The 13,934-nt window shown below is 40.6% G+C and overlaps 1 protein-coding gene across 2 annotated transcripts in view; it reads left to right on the top strand.

Moving 5' to 3' along the window:
* The first annotated feature begins 3,383 nt into the window (after positions 1-3,383).
* Positions 3,384-13,934, top strand: part of sv2ca (synaptic vesicle glycoprotein 2Ca) — a 42,223-nt gene continuing 31,672 nt past the window's right edge. The window contains exons 1-2 of one of the 2 annotated variants that reach the window (XM_017695561.2): positions 3,384-3,579; positions 11,693-12,382. In XM_017695561.2, the coding sequence (XP_017551050.1) occupies positions 11,794-12,382 (589 nt within the window). In that variant the 5' untranslated portion in view covers positions 3,384-3,579; positions 11,693-11,793. Of the gene's footprint in view, positions 3,580-6,003; positions 6,155-11,692; positions 12,383-13,934 lie in introns of those variants that run through there. The other variant, XM_017695562.2, reaches the window with a different exon arrangement.

The following is a 13,934-nucleotide window of genomic DNA, read 5'->3' as shown; positions in this document are numbered from 1 at the left end:
TGGGGGTGCGATGCATTACAGCGGTGCTGACATTCCTGACAATGTAGATTTGGCATTTATGACTGCAACTTACATGCACAGGCTCAAAAACATACATGCAGTACAGTATTGAGCAACTGAAATCTCACAGCATTTGTACGGCTGATTTCAAGGCCATGCAATCAACTACAGAGTCAATAATTGAAATTATAATTGATTAAGCTGCTGTGCATTATGTGGTCACAGATATTGACAGGTTTCAGATGGATTGCTCTCTCTTGTTAAGACTTAATGGGCTACTTTTCTTTTAAGCTTCATCAGTGATTCCAACCTAGAGTGATTTCAAGGGCTATCATTTCTCTTCAAATCAACCTTGGGTAATAATCTGAGTGTGCTCTCAATAACAATCGCAACCACGTAAAAACAGTAATCTGTCAAAGCGTATGTGCAAAAAATATAAGGCAGTGTAATGAGTCCGTGTAAAACTTGAAGTCACGCAAAAGCACATGATGAAACGATCCTTCACACAGTGTCTGATGAAAATATACAGAAAGCCAGGTTGCATAAAAAAAAGTTTATTACCTTAAAAAGACATTTTATTAGGAATAGTCATATTCATGTAATACAAATACATATACGTATTACATAATAATACAGTAGATGCATTTACATTTGTGTGTATACATGGCTTTTCATCTGAGCTAGTATTATTTCTTTGTAGAGGTAAGAGGCTGATTTTTTGCTGGCCATTTAGACCACAGGCCCTGATGGACCTAACGCAGGCGCAGTATATTCTGTGCTGGCGGCTCATTAAGTTAAGTGCTTCTTGGCTTTCCATCATTCTGGCTCTAAGTATAGTCAGCATGCCACCCCCTCAAGCCTCAGTCATACATGAAGAGCACCAAACCCTAAGGTCATACACCATTACAGTCAACTCATTTAGAGGACAAAGATTGACGCATTGTTTATCATTTCAAGGAAACGTCTATGTATTGTCTGTACTGTGCTTGATGGGAAGAAGGCAGTTGTGGAAAATTGAAATTATGTATAATGTTAATATACAACACATACAACTTTATACATTTCTAGACACAATGAACAGTCCTAAGCACTACTTAAAAAGACTAACTGAGCCGGAATCACCAACCATTTTAAATAAATAAATGCGAGCCTAGTGCACATTGCAGGTGTTAATTTAGCACTGGTGATTTTGCATCACTGTGCAGCTTCACTGCTTTTATCCAAAAGTATCCTGTATAGTAAGTATAGCCTACAATGTTTATCACATTATTGCATGATCAAGGGCTGTATGTGGTTCATTAAGATGCCATACCTAAATTCAGTGGACATTTAACTGATTTGAAACACATTAGATAGCTGCAGTATAGCGGTACTCTGAAAAAACAGTGCAAATCATAGTAATTATAGTAATTTATAGGCAACAAATAAATATATATTTATATCTAAATACAGTTTATTACAGTTTTTCCTGCCCATCTATATTTCTAATATACAGCACATATGTACTCTAATGTGCAACCGCTGTCTGAGGACCCTCTGTTTGGCTACATTATGTAGTACCACAAAACAGTGCCTGATAGCAAATGCTTGAGCCCTGATGTACATTTATATATCTAGAGGAATGATCATGGTAGATCTGTTTACCAATCACACCATTAACTGACTGTCACATTACAGCAGTTACATGAACATAAGCCTGGCATTAGACTATAAAGGTGGCAGTAACCAAATATCCTAATGTAATTCTAAAGTTAAAGGATGAGCTAGTTCACTAAAACAGAAAAGAAACCCATAAAAAACTTGTGGAAATAATTGTAGATGAAAAAATAAAAGCAAATTAACAAACAAACAAAAAAAAAAACTAACAAGAAAGGCTTGGAAGCTCCACTCCTGCCACTACAATACTGAAGAGGCAGGCTGCTCAAAATCACTTCCCAATATGGTTTGCAAATAAGAGGCAATGAATATTGAGCATATTAACATCTTTGACAAAAATCTTGACATGTGTCTCCTAGAATGCACCAGTTAAGGAATACAGAAGATGAGTTCAGCTTTTCTGCTGATCAGTTAACACCAATTGTTTACAGTGTATAAATAGCAGGACACTCGCAAAATCGTCTTGATATTGTCCAAGTAGCATAGTACTCTAGTCTTCAATAAGTGGTAGTATAGAGCTGCAGACCTGGCCTATTTGGCTGCCAGAGGTGTTTTGGTGGTCAGACCAGACACAGCACGACTTCAGGGCGTTCACAGTTTAAATCAATAGTTCTGAGAAGCAGTAACATCTTCCTCTTCATAAAATGGTCGTAAATTCTTTCTCGCACTTTATTATTATTATAGATACACATTTGTTCCATATCTGCTCTGCTAAAAACAATGGAATATCCTGTTTGCTGTTGACCTCCCACTGCCAAGCATTATAATTTCAGTGTGAAAGGGCGGAGCTAAACTGCTGAGGTCTGGACAGACAACATAAGTTCGTTCTTGTGACATCACAAAAACAATTAATTAAAATCAGACTGTTGCAGTGTAGTTTCCATATGTGGCCTGTATGGACAGGAAAGTTAATGGTACCTTTTGAAACTTCAAACACGTTTATTTCAACACAGCGAGGGACATGTGGCCTGATATGAGCCCTTTAATAGTGAAAAGACGTTTGGACAATCAGAATAAACAGAGGCGTGATGAAAAGCATATAGTTTGGGATCCATAGTTATACAGCTGGAGCTCTGGTGGGCTACAGAGCGTCAGGGGTCTGTGTTGTTTGCAAGTGTACGAATGTAGGCTCTGCTGTAATAGATGGCAAAAGCAAATCCCCTGAGGGTTTTCGCCTATAGTTTTAGACTCACGAGGTCACACACACACACACACACACACACACACACACACACACACACACACACACACACACACACCTCACAGAGATAGAGGATTGCAGTATTAGTTTTGAAATGTTTAATTTTCTAATTGAACAAGTATTTATTATTTTCAGAGACCCTGTAACGTATCTTTTTAGAATAATATTTGTCGAAAAATGCAGCATTATTTACTTGTAAAGCATTCTGAACAGAATTGAGAGAGAGAGAGAGAGAGAGAGAGAGAGAGAGAGAGAGAGAGAGAGAGAGAGACCCTTTCAAACTTTCCCAGTCTCAGTAGGCTGCGCAATCTGGCTATCTGCCCCCCCCCCCACGCTCTTGCTCGCCGTCTAAAGATGTTTCTAGAAATATTTTTGCGTCAAATAACGATTTTTGGTCTTAGTTTGCGTCACGAGCTGGTGGTTCCGTCAGGGTCGGTCGCAAAGCATCATACCAGCCAGCCCATCTCTCTCTCTCTCTCTCTCTCTCTCTCTCTCTCTCTCTCTCTCTCTCTCTCTCTCTCTCTCTCTCTCTCTCTCTCTCTCTCCTGAAGTACTGCAGAGATAGACGCTGGACTGCAGCTCGGAAAAGCCTCCTCACCGTCAGCTCTTCAGCTCTTCCCTCCTCAGTCCCTGAATGTCCATCTGAGGTAAATTTGTTTTCGTTGGATTCGCCGCAGCTCCTTCACAACGATGGAGTACCAGCACCGACATCTCATTAAAAGGTGAGTTTCTCCTTTTTTAACCGCGCATTTTGTACGTCTTTTCTGCGCCTCTCCAAATAAATCTACACCGTTTAAAAACTAAACGGCGGTTTTACAGCGGTTTAAAATGCCACGCCGATTAGCCCCGTCCTCTAAAACCTGCTTCCCTCAGCGCAGGTGGAGAAATGAAGTAGGTTAGGTTATCGTTATCCTTAGCTGGTAGCCTGCAGGTTCGCTAACGTTAGTTAGCTAATATGTTTACTTCTTTGCGTATGAATTGAGAAAAGTTATAGTGTGTTATTAAATCGGAAAGATGGGGTTTTCACCAGACCACCGTGTACCGTTAGCCGAAGTTAGTCTGCATTGGCTGAGGGTACGTTAGTTTACCATGGCTGGGGATATTTGTGTGCTTTACAGTTGCATACAGTATTTAAAAGGGCATTTTCTGATGTCTGTATTTCAAACACTGAAACTTCATTGGCTCAGTCAACCGCCAGTGTGTGAGCAGGAGTTTAGAAGAGAATCAGTTCTCCGGAAAAGTCTGTTGAAATGGCGAAGTCTGTTAAAGAGCGAGCCTGAAACTCTGAAAACTGACTGACATGAGCGAATCAGCCGTTGGAGTAGAACGCTCGGCGCGTGGACATTCCGCCGCGAGCGGTTACCGCTCTCTCCGCAGAGAGAGAGAGAGAGAGAGAGAGAGAGAGAGAGAGAGAGCGAGGAGAGAGAGAGAACGAGGAGAGAGTGAGAAGAGAGAGAGAGAAGAGAGAGAGAGAGAACGAGGAGAGAGAGAGAACGAGGTGAGAGTGAGAAGAGAGAGAGAGAGAGAGAGAGAGAGAGAACGAAGAGAGAGTGAGAAGAGAGAGAGAGAGAGTTAGGAGAGAGAGGAGAGAGAGAGAGGAGAGAGAGAGAGAAAGAGAGTGAGAAGAGAGAGAGAGAGTTGCGTTGCTGTAACGGTCACTGCACTTTCCCGCGGAAAAAACGGCACGTTTGAATAGCATTTTCCTGAGAAAACACTCCTTTTTGAGTCTGATATGCTCTGAAGAACTAATGAAGGCTATTCTTTCTTGTGTCTAGAGATATTGATGTGCAGTGGCTCTGAGAGGGATTCATAGGGGCACATTAATAGAAAATGAAATCACCCCTGTTAAAAAAGCAGTTCAGAAAGCTCTATATAACGGTGTACGAGCTCACTGAGGGGATCTCAGGACCCCTAATGTGGTGGTGGAGATTCGCCCAGGTTAGATTTTCCTTCAAACACAGCAGGTTCCTCTATACTCTCAGCTGTAGCTGTTTAACATATAAAAGTATAAAATATAGTGCCTTAAATCCGCCTTAAAACACAGTGAATTTTGAACATTTGAAGCTTCATTTTCTCTTTTAACTTAAGATTATTTGCAGATCTTGTAACATTAAACAGAAAGTGTCTGCAGAATCCGTGGCTTGATCCCTGTACGCAAGATGAATTATTTTAATATTCTGATTGAACGTGTTAATTACTAGGCCTTTTTTAAAGGATGCCTGAAGATTATCCCCAAATCCTTACTTGTGCTCACAGTACACTACCATAACAAAAATATAAACATCAAAGCAAGATATACTTTAAATATGTCTGTTCCTCCTCCGTTCATTTCTCAATTCTGAGTCTTAATCGCCCCGTAAAACCATTTAACTTGCCAAAGGACTTCTGGGACTCAAGGTTGAATCCTTGAGACAAGCACTTCATCAGGGATGCCGCATTACAGAGACTTGCACAAAGTTCAGATGCGTCAGCCTGCCTTCGTGACTCACCCTCATTAGAGTATATTTTAAATGGGCAATTTGGAGCTAAATAATTTATTATCTGAGTAACAGCATCTATAGAAGTGAGTCAGTGTGCAGTAATTCTATTACTTGGCTATACTCATTTCAGAGCAGGGGACTAATGTGATTATGTCTTGTCCTCTGAGACTGAATCCAGGTATATGGTCCCAGATACGTTTCTGCTTCTTCAGTGTTTCGACAACGACTGGACCGTGCTCTCACCGCTAGAATTGTCATTTTCATCAAGATGAAGGAGATCAAGGTGTTATTTGTACCTGCAAAGTGTGTTTGCTGTGTTAAATGTACTGATCAAGGCAGAAATCACTCGTAAAGTGCACATTTCTTATATTTTACCATTCATACTCATCTTTATCTTATTCCATTACGTGCTGTGGATCAGTGTCCCAACCTGCACCGTCCTGTCTGTGTCCTCTCACACCGCCTGGGCATGTGTAGCTGAAACAGTAGGTGGAGAGATTGTCTCAGTGGTCTATACCTGGCATGCATGGTTGAACATATGTCCACTGCTTAGCTCGGGAACTGCAATGGAATCTGCAACGGAACCCACGTGGCTTGGGGTGCGCGGTGTGGGGGCAGGTTCCCAGCCCACCGCTCTGCCCATTCAAGAGAGCTTTTATTGAATCACCTACAGAGCCGAGTGCTCAGCCGTGGTGTAATTGAGAGCGACAAGCCCGATATAATCGGAGCCTCTTTTGCTTTAGTGTGCGGCGGTGTATGGCGGTGTGCCGCATTATGATGCACGTGTAGAGGGTTCGAGGGCTGGAGGGGAGATAAGGTAAGGAAATGTTAAGACTAAAGTGAAGTCAAGACTAATTCTGAAATTGAAAAGGACTTCTTTAGTAAAACATGGATGTGCAGTGAAGTCACCGGCAGCTGGATTAAAAATAAGAAGAGATCAGATTAAGTTAATTGTGATATGCAGTCGTACGTAGTTGGTCATCATTTTCACAATATGTCATTTAATACTAGTTCCAATTTTTTTTGCTGGCTTAATTATTTAAAGTGTTTAGTCTTTTAAACAAAATATGGACCAATTTAAATTGTGCAGCTATGTCATGTCAGACAAGACAGACATGCCTCCAGTGTATTTGTCATCCCACACACATATCTTACCGTCCTCTTATTCAATCTGTCTGCTTTCTTGTCTGTCTGTCTGTCTCTCGCTCTCTCTCTCTCTCTCTCTCTCTCTCTCTCTCTCTCTCTCTCTCTCTCTCTCTCTCTCTCTCTCTCTTTCTCTCTCTCTTTCTCTCTCTCTTTCTCTCTCTCTTTCTCTCTCTCTCTCTCTTCTCACTCTTTCTTCTCTCTCTCTCTCTCTCTCTCTCTCTCTCTCTCTCTCTCTCTCTCCTTCTCCTCCCTATTCCCAGTAATAGCATCAGTGCCTGATGCAATCTTTTAACGTGAGATGTCCTAGCCTTCTCCTTATAGATGAGGTTATTCGCTTTCCGTTTTGATGTGATTATGTCCGCCTCCAACCATTAGGAGATTGGACTTGGCTGATTCCCACTGTCTGACACTAATGAAGGAAACCATCTCTCACCCACCTTCTCCTTTTCTGTTGTTCAGCTGGATGTGCGGATCTGTCTGTCAAAGTCAAGAATGATAAATTTACACACGCGTACAAACATGATCTGTCAGAGTATTGCACTAACAGACTGCAGATGTAATGATCACTTTCAATATCACTGACTTTCAGGTTTCAAGAGAAAAAAAAATAGGCACGTTTTTCCAGGTATGCTTCATATTCGTGACTGTGGACATGCTAAGTGATAGTCACTAAGCTTAATGACTATAAAGTATAAAAACGACTCTCCTTGCAATCTTGATAAGTTCTCCTTCACTTCTATAATATATTGCATGTGCAACTTGGTTAACGTCATACACTTGTTTGACCAATACAGAGAGGCCAGTTGCCGTCTCATGTTATTTGTACTTAGATACTTTAGCTTTGTGTTTACAAAACTCAGTCCCTGTAAATGGAAAAATGGAATCATGTTAAAAGCAAATTCAAAGTGGTTATTAAATTCTGAAGCAAGTCTGTTAGTGAAGACTTTTTATTTTAAATATATATTGATAATTTGTATCCATCTTGTACGTATATAGACCAGAACCTGTGAGTGTTATAGCCCTGTGCACAGCTCGGAGACCACCTTTCATTTATTTCACAATAAATAAACTCCAGTTTTAGAAACTCACATTTTTTTTGCTAGTTTTTGTTTGACATGCCCCTTCATTATGCAAGTGGGTCATCTTGTAACTTATCACCTCAAAAAAGATCTCCTGAAAAAGTAATAATTTGTGCTTAATGGCCTTTATGAGGACAAATTAAATAAATGATGGGTGGTCTCTGACCTTTGCATAGTACTGTATGCTAGGCACTATGTTGATGTTCATTCATTGATTATAAAATCAGACAAAAATCCCATTATGAAGCAGTACATGTTTTAGCCTGCCATGGATGTTAAAACAATCACGCACACGACCTGGTGTTTTTTTTTTTAATGCACCTAAGAGACCAATGGGAACAGAAACACCATAGATCATCCAGACAGAGGCTATCGAGAGTGCAAGCCCTATTTTCAGTCCTCTTGTGAGTGATCACACCTAAACTGTACTCTTAGGTTGCTTTCTCTCTTTGGGATTAGAAAACTTTGCAAGAACCTGCGACTGCAGCGAAATTTCTCTTTCCGTTTTTGTTTGTTGACATTACTGACAGTACTTACTTACCTGCAGCAGTTACCTTTCTCTTGCATTAAGTACTACCACCTCTTTTATACACAATATTTCATTTGTTAATCATTGATTTGTTAAACATACTGATTTCTAAGGTGTCCTTCATCTGTTTTGGCGAATTATTTACATGATATTTACATGAGCCAACAAATGCAAAAAAACGTTGTCACTGTAATGCATGTCTGTTTTTGGCTGTGTTACATTAAGGTTTTGCAATGGAGTTTTTAATGTATGTGATGTGTAGTTCTGGTGATGAATAGCAGTAAAATCACAATATGATACTTTTCCCATGTTGTGCAACAGACCAGCAAATTAGATCTCCATTAAAGAATGGCTAGCTCTGTCCACTGCTGCCTGACTCACTATCATCCCTCTGCCCCCAGTTGTGATCAGGTGAAAGGGGGTGTGCTGTCTTTTTTGTAGCAGGGCCCAATGGCGAATCTCATTGCGGCTGTCAGAAAGAGAGCGGAGCTCCGCCTCACTGCCTCGCTGACAGACAGCCGGTCCACATCCACCCAGCAGGCCAGATAATGGATTGCTCCCCCGCCTGACCATTCAGCGCCCCACCGGCATACAAACACAGTGAAAGTGAAGCTGGCTATTGGGCTCTTTTGATCCCATCAGAGTCTGTTAAGGCCAGCAGTGCATTATCTGGAGGGAAGAGTATGATTCTCAGCACTGGGTGCATTCGTACAAACTGAGGGATGTGTCTGTGTCTCTGTAAGCTGTGTAGCCAGGGGATTTTACAGGTGTCATTTGAAGAACTGTTGCTTTTGTGCTGCTTTGACTTTATTGCTTTGCAAGAACACTATTTGTTCTAAAGCACAGACAGTGCACAGATGCATTTTATGATCATTGGCATCCCAGATGTTTTCGAATCACAACCCAGGAGGTTCAGTTTGTGTAGATTTTCTTCCCTCCCTTTTTTGGGAGCTACCAGAGTTCACCAAACTCAAACGTCCTAGTTAAGTAAAAAATTCTCCCAGCTACTCTTTCTTGGTCTGCATCTCAGTTACATAAACACTGTTGAATGTGCATTTGTTACTTAATTTCCCTACTAGCTGGCTTTCCTTTGATCATGCAGTCCCATCTAAAGGTGCAAGCCTTGAGTCTCTGACATGCAAGTCTGAGTCAAGTCTCTGAGATATGAGTGCAAGTTGAGTCTTGAGTCTATCAGCTGTTCTAAACCCTGTTAAAAACCTGTCCGGTTCAGTACAGCTTCAAATTAGAATGCTTTCAGTGTTGAAAAACCTTTATTGACTTAAATAAAAAAAATACTTTAATTAAGTCTAGTTTTAGTTTTATTTTAGCCAAATACCTACTATCACTATGTCCATCTTAATACTAAAAAAACTAAAACTGAAACAAAATAAAAACAAAACTAAGATTATTACTTTTCAGAAAATAAAAAACACAAATAAAAATAAAAATAAATACACCCTTAAAACTGAAACCAAACAGAATTTCCCAGACATGGTTTAGGACTAGTCTTGGACTAAATTGCCATTGAAAAATTGTTGCCATTGGTGAATCACCATCAGAAAACCTTAGATTTTTTTTGGCTGAGGTTTCAATTTGGTCTGGGAAACTTGCCCATGAATGATTAAAGAATGTGTGTGCACATAAAGGCGGAGGTTTGAAGACCCATGCATTATATCATGTAAGACTAATTGAATTGGCAGCTTAATGCAATGCAGACATTTTCAAAAGTTGGACGGTTTAGTGTAATGTTTAATCTATATGAGAATTGAATACAGAAAGTCACCTTGCAGTGGGCAGTGTGACCGTGCATAGTAAGATAATGTTATGGAGTCCAATAGTCAGTCGGTGATGGGAGGCAGTGAGAGCTCTCCTGACAGTGCTTCAGCTTTCATTAAACCTCCACACTGTGCAGCTCACAGACTAAGAAAAAGACCCACGATGTCTCCATGATCTAGAGGGCCTAGTGGTTATTATACTGCTAACTACTAATCACTAATTATGGTGTATAAAATTGCTTAAAAACAGTAAGGCTTTGAAGAACTAGACCGATGCAGCAGTTACCTTTCTCTTGCATTAAGTACTACCACCTCTTTTATACACAATATTTCATTTGTTAATTATTGATTTGTTAAACATACTGATTTCTAAGGTGTCCATGTAATATCAGAATTGTTTATCGTGTGCAATGAAAATCCACACCAATCACAGATAATCCTATGTTGTGATCCTTTGTCTGTTTTGGCGAATCATTTACATGATATTTACATGAGCCAACAAATGCAAAAAAAAATGTTGTCACTTTAATGCATGTCTGTTTTTGGCTGTGTTACATTAAGGTTTTGCAATGGCGTTTTTAATGTATGTGATGTGTAGTTCTGGTGATGAATAGCAGTAAAATCACAATATGATACTTTTCCCATGTTGTGCAACAGACCAGCACACTGTGCAGCTCACAGACTAAGAAAAAGACCCACGATGTCTCCATGATCTAGAGGGCCTAGTGGTTATTATATTGCTAATGCTTATGAGCATTTAATTTCACATCAGACAGACTTTCTGTGCCAGTGGCAGGTTTGTTGTTTATAAAAAGCACCAAGACAGTTCTGATGAAATGATTCCTCTCATTTTCCCCTTCTTTTTACCGAAACATAGGCAAAGGATTCTGCCAGGATTATTTATGCATAAGGTTACCATTGCTGTGTGAAGGTTATTCATAACATTATCAAGAGCAAAGAAAAATCTTAAAAAAAAAAAAGACAAATCTACAAGCAAACCTAATGTGTTCATAATAATTTGCAGGCCTATTTAAGAAATGTAAGTACAATTATGCAAAGCCCTTTACCCCTTAAATGACTGTATTCATTGATACACTAATAAAAATCTGGATTGAATATATTATGACTTTCTAATTTTTGTGTGACTTTCTAATTTTGTGTAATACTGAGCTGCCAGTCAGTTTTGGAAGCTGTGTTTGCAGTCTTTTTTTTCTGATTCAGCATAGGCAAATTAATTTTAACAAATGTCATAGCTTATGCATAAAATGAAACATGAAAATAAAACTATTCAAGAGGGAGATAGTGAAAAGAGAGACTGCTTTTTTTTGGCTTTCTTTGCTTAGGGAAATCTGAAATGCAGTTAATGTGAATTATAATTCTCCTTCCCAGTGTCATCTAGTAGCAGGAATCTAATGTATCAAATACTCAAGTGAAGACAGCTGGTTGTGTGTGAGCAGTATCACAAGATTAAAATTCTACTGTGCTTTAACAAGCGTTTTTTCCCATCTGCTTGCTTTCTTTACTCACCTGACAAGATGCTATGTCTCCCACTATATTACACTAAGTCAGTATCTTACAAAAAATGGAAACAAAAGAAATGTTATAACATAACATATAACTAAACTTTATGCATATTTTACACAGTAGGATTCAAGATTGCCTGCCACCGTCTTTAGCTATAGCAGTCATAATTAACCATATGAATGGTTTAGAAGATTTAATGCTACCTGTTTGTGATCCTGCAGTATTCTTAAATTTACACTTTTAGGAAAATGATCCCCAACATAGTTTTACTTTCAACTAAACATAAATTCTCTTTTTCTTAGACTCATCCAATGAGAGCCAGGGAGTTTGAGGCTCTTCTTTTGTGGTAACTACAGACATCACCCTCCCTACTAACTGCAGACATCGAGGGGAGGCTCCCGGCATGGATGACACAGACCCCCGGGACCGAACGTCCCTGATGAAGGGAGCCAAGGACATCGCCAAGGTGGCCAAACGGCAAGCTGTCAAGAAGGTTAACAAGGTTGTGGACCGGGCGTCGGATGAATACTCTCATAGCCGTGCCTACCATCGTTTCCAAGATGAAGATGATGCTGACTACTACAGCCAGCCAGAGGGAAACTATGAGGGCAATCATGCCAATGATGAAGAAGGGTCCAGTGATGCCACTGAAGGCCATGATGATGAGGATGAGATGTACGAGGGCGAATACCAAGGGATCCCTTCGGACTCCAAGCCTGGGGATGGACAGGTGGCTCTGGGGCGTCCTGTGGCAGATGGCCTGAAGGACCGGAGGGAGCTGGAAAGTGAAAGGCAGGCCGATGAGGAGGAGCTGGCACAGCAGTATGAGCTGATTATCCAGGAATGCGGGCATGGAAGGTTTCAGTGGCAGCTCTTCTTCACACTGGGACTAGCGCTCATGTCAGATGGGGTGGAGGTTTTCGTGGTAGGCTTTGTTTTGCCCAGTGCTGAGACAGACATGTGCGTGCCTGATTCAAGTTCTGGCTGGCTAGGTAAGTGTCTTTGCATGATAAGCGAATACATGGTGCAGTGAAAGTTAAGGTTTAGGTGTGTTGGCCCGCCATCAGTTGCATGGCATTGCTGCACAGATGTTTATAGTACAGGATTTAAAAAAGTGCTGGTGGCAAATTAAAGGGAATCAGAAATCCAAATAAACCTTTACTTTGTTAATTCATCCATCCATCCATCCATCCATTTTCTAAGCCGCTTCTCCGTCAGGGTCGCGGGGGGATGCTGGAGCCTATCCCAGCCGTCATCGGGCGGAAGGCTTTGTTAATTCATGTTCATGATAAATTTTATATATGTATGTGCAGAGTGTGTGTATATATATATATATATATATATATATATATATATACACACACACACACACACACACACACACACACACACATTTTCTAAGCTGCTTCTCCCTCAGGGTCGCGGCGGGGTGCTGGAGCCTATCCCAGCGCTCATTGGGCGGAAGGCAGGATACACCCTGGACAGGTCGCCAATCCATCATAGGGCAGACTGTGGGAGGAAACCCACGCAGACACGGGGAGAACATGCAGACTCCACACAGAAAGGACCCTGGTCACCCGGCCAGGGAATTGAACCCAGGCCCTTTATTTATTAACTGAATTGCATAGAAATTTGGAAAAACTGGTGGAATTCCACATTAAGTACTGACAGTGTCCACAGTGTGCTCAGAAAACTATATTGTAATCAAATTTATCATAATAACAATAAGATATTGTCATATTGCCCACTTTGCAGAAAATTGATTTGGTAATAAAAATAATTAGCATTATTAACATAAAGAGTTGGTTTAAAATCTTTGTTTTCATTTCTCACCCAGTATCTTATGTAGGGGGACTGATTTTCAGTAAATGTAGTCAGGCAAGTAAAAGTTTGGGGTTAATTTGTGACTGGCTTTTTTTCTTTACTGTAGAGTCATCAGATCAATTAAATCGCCTTATGTGCATCATGAGTAAATCAATCAACCCTGAGCCAATCTATTTCTCTCTCTCTCTCTCTCTCTCTCTCTCTCTTCTTTTTCCTCCACATCCTTGTCTGTCTGGGGAGAGCCCTCTGGGCATCGCATGGCACGCTCTGCTTCCTTCTCTTTCATGCTCCCTCTCTCCCTTTGTCCTTCCACTGTCAGTGGCTTTTAAGGCATAATCGCACGTGGCCACCCGTGACCACCACTGCAGCCTGGCCTTTGAGATCGGAGATGTTCATCAGATGAGGAGGGCTTTTCAGGTCCTGAAAAAGGAGGCAGAAATACTGGCTAAAACGTGACTAATTTCTCACTCATTCCTCCATGATGTTGTTTTGTACTCAATGATAAGAGAGAGTTGTAAAACTAGTGGAGCATTTTAAGGAAAAAAGTAGATTTGGCTCCCCCTTATTCTCTCTCTCTCTCTCTCTCTCTCTGGCTCTCCTTTTTTCTCTTCCTGTCTTCAGTTGTTCCTTAATAAGCTCTCCTGGGACTCTAATCTTTCTGTTTCAGTGAAGTGTGAAAGTCATAATTGTTGCACTCCTCTGACATGATCCTCTTATTTA

This window comes from Pygocentrus nattereri, chromosome 20, assembly GCF_015220715.1.
Source record: "Pygocentrus nattereri isolate fPygNat1 chromosome 20, fPygNat1.pri, whole genome shotgun sequence".
In the NCBI taxonomy this organism is placed as follows: Eukaryota; Metazoa; Chordata; class Actinopteri; order Characiformes; family Serrasalmidae; genus Pygocentrus; species Pygocentrus nattereri.
The sequence above is the reverse complement of the archived record's forward strand: the minus strand, read 5'-3'. Positions and strand labels throughout refer to the sequence as shown.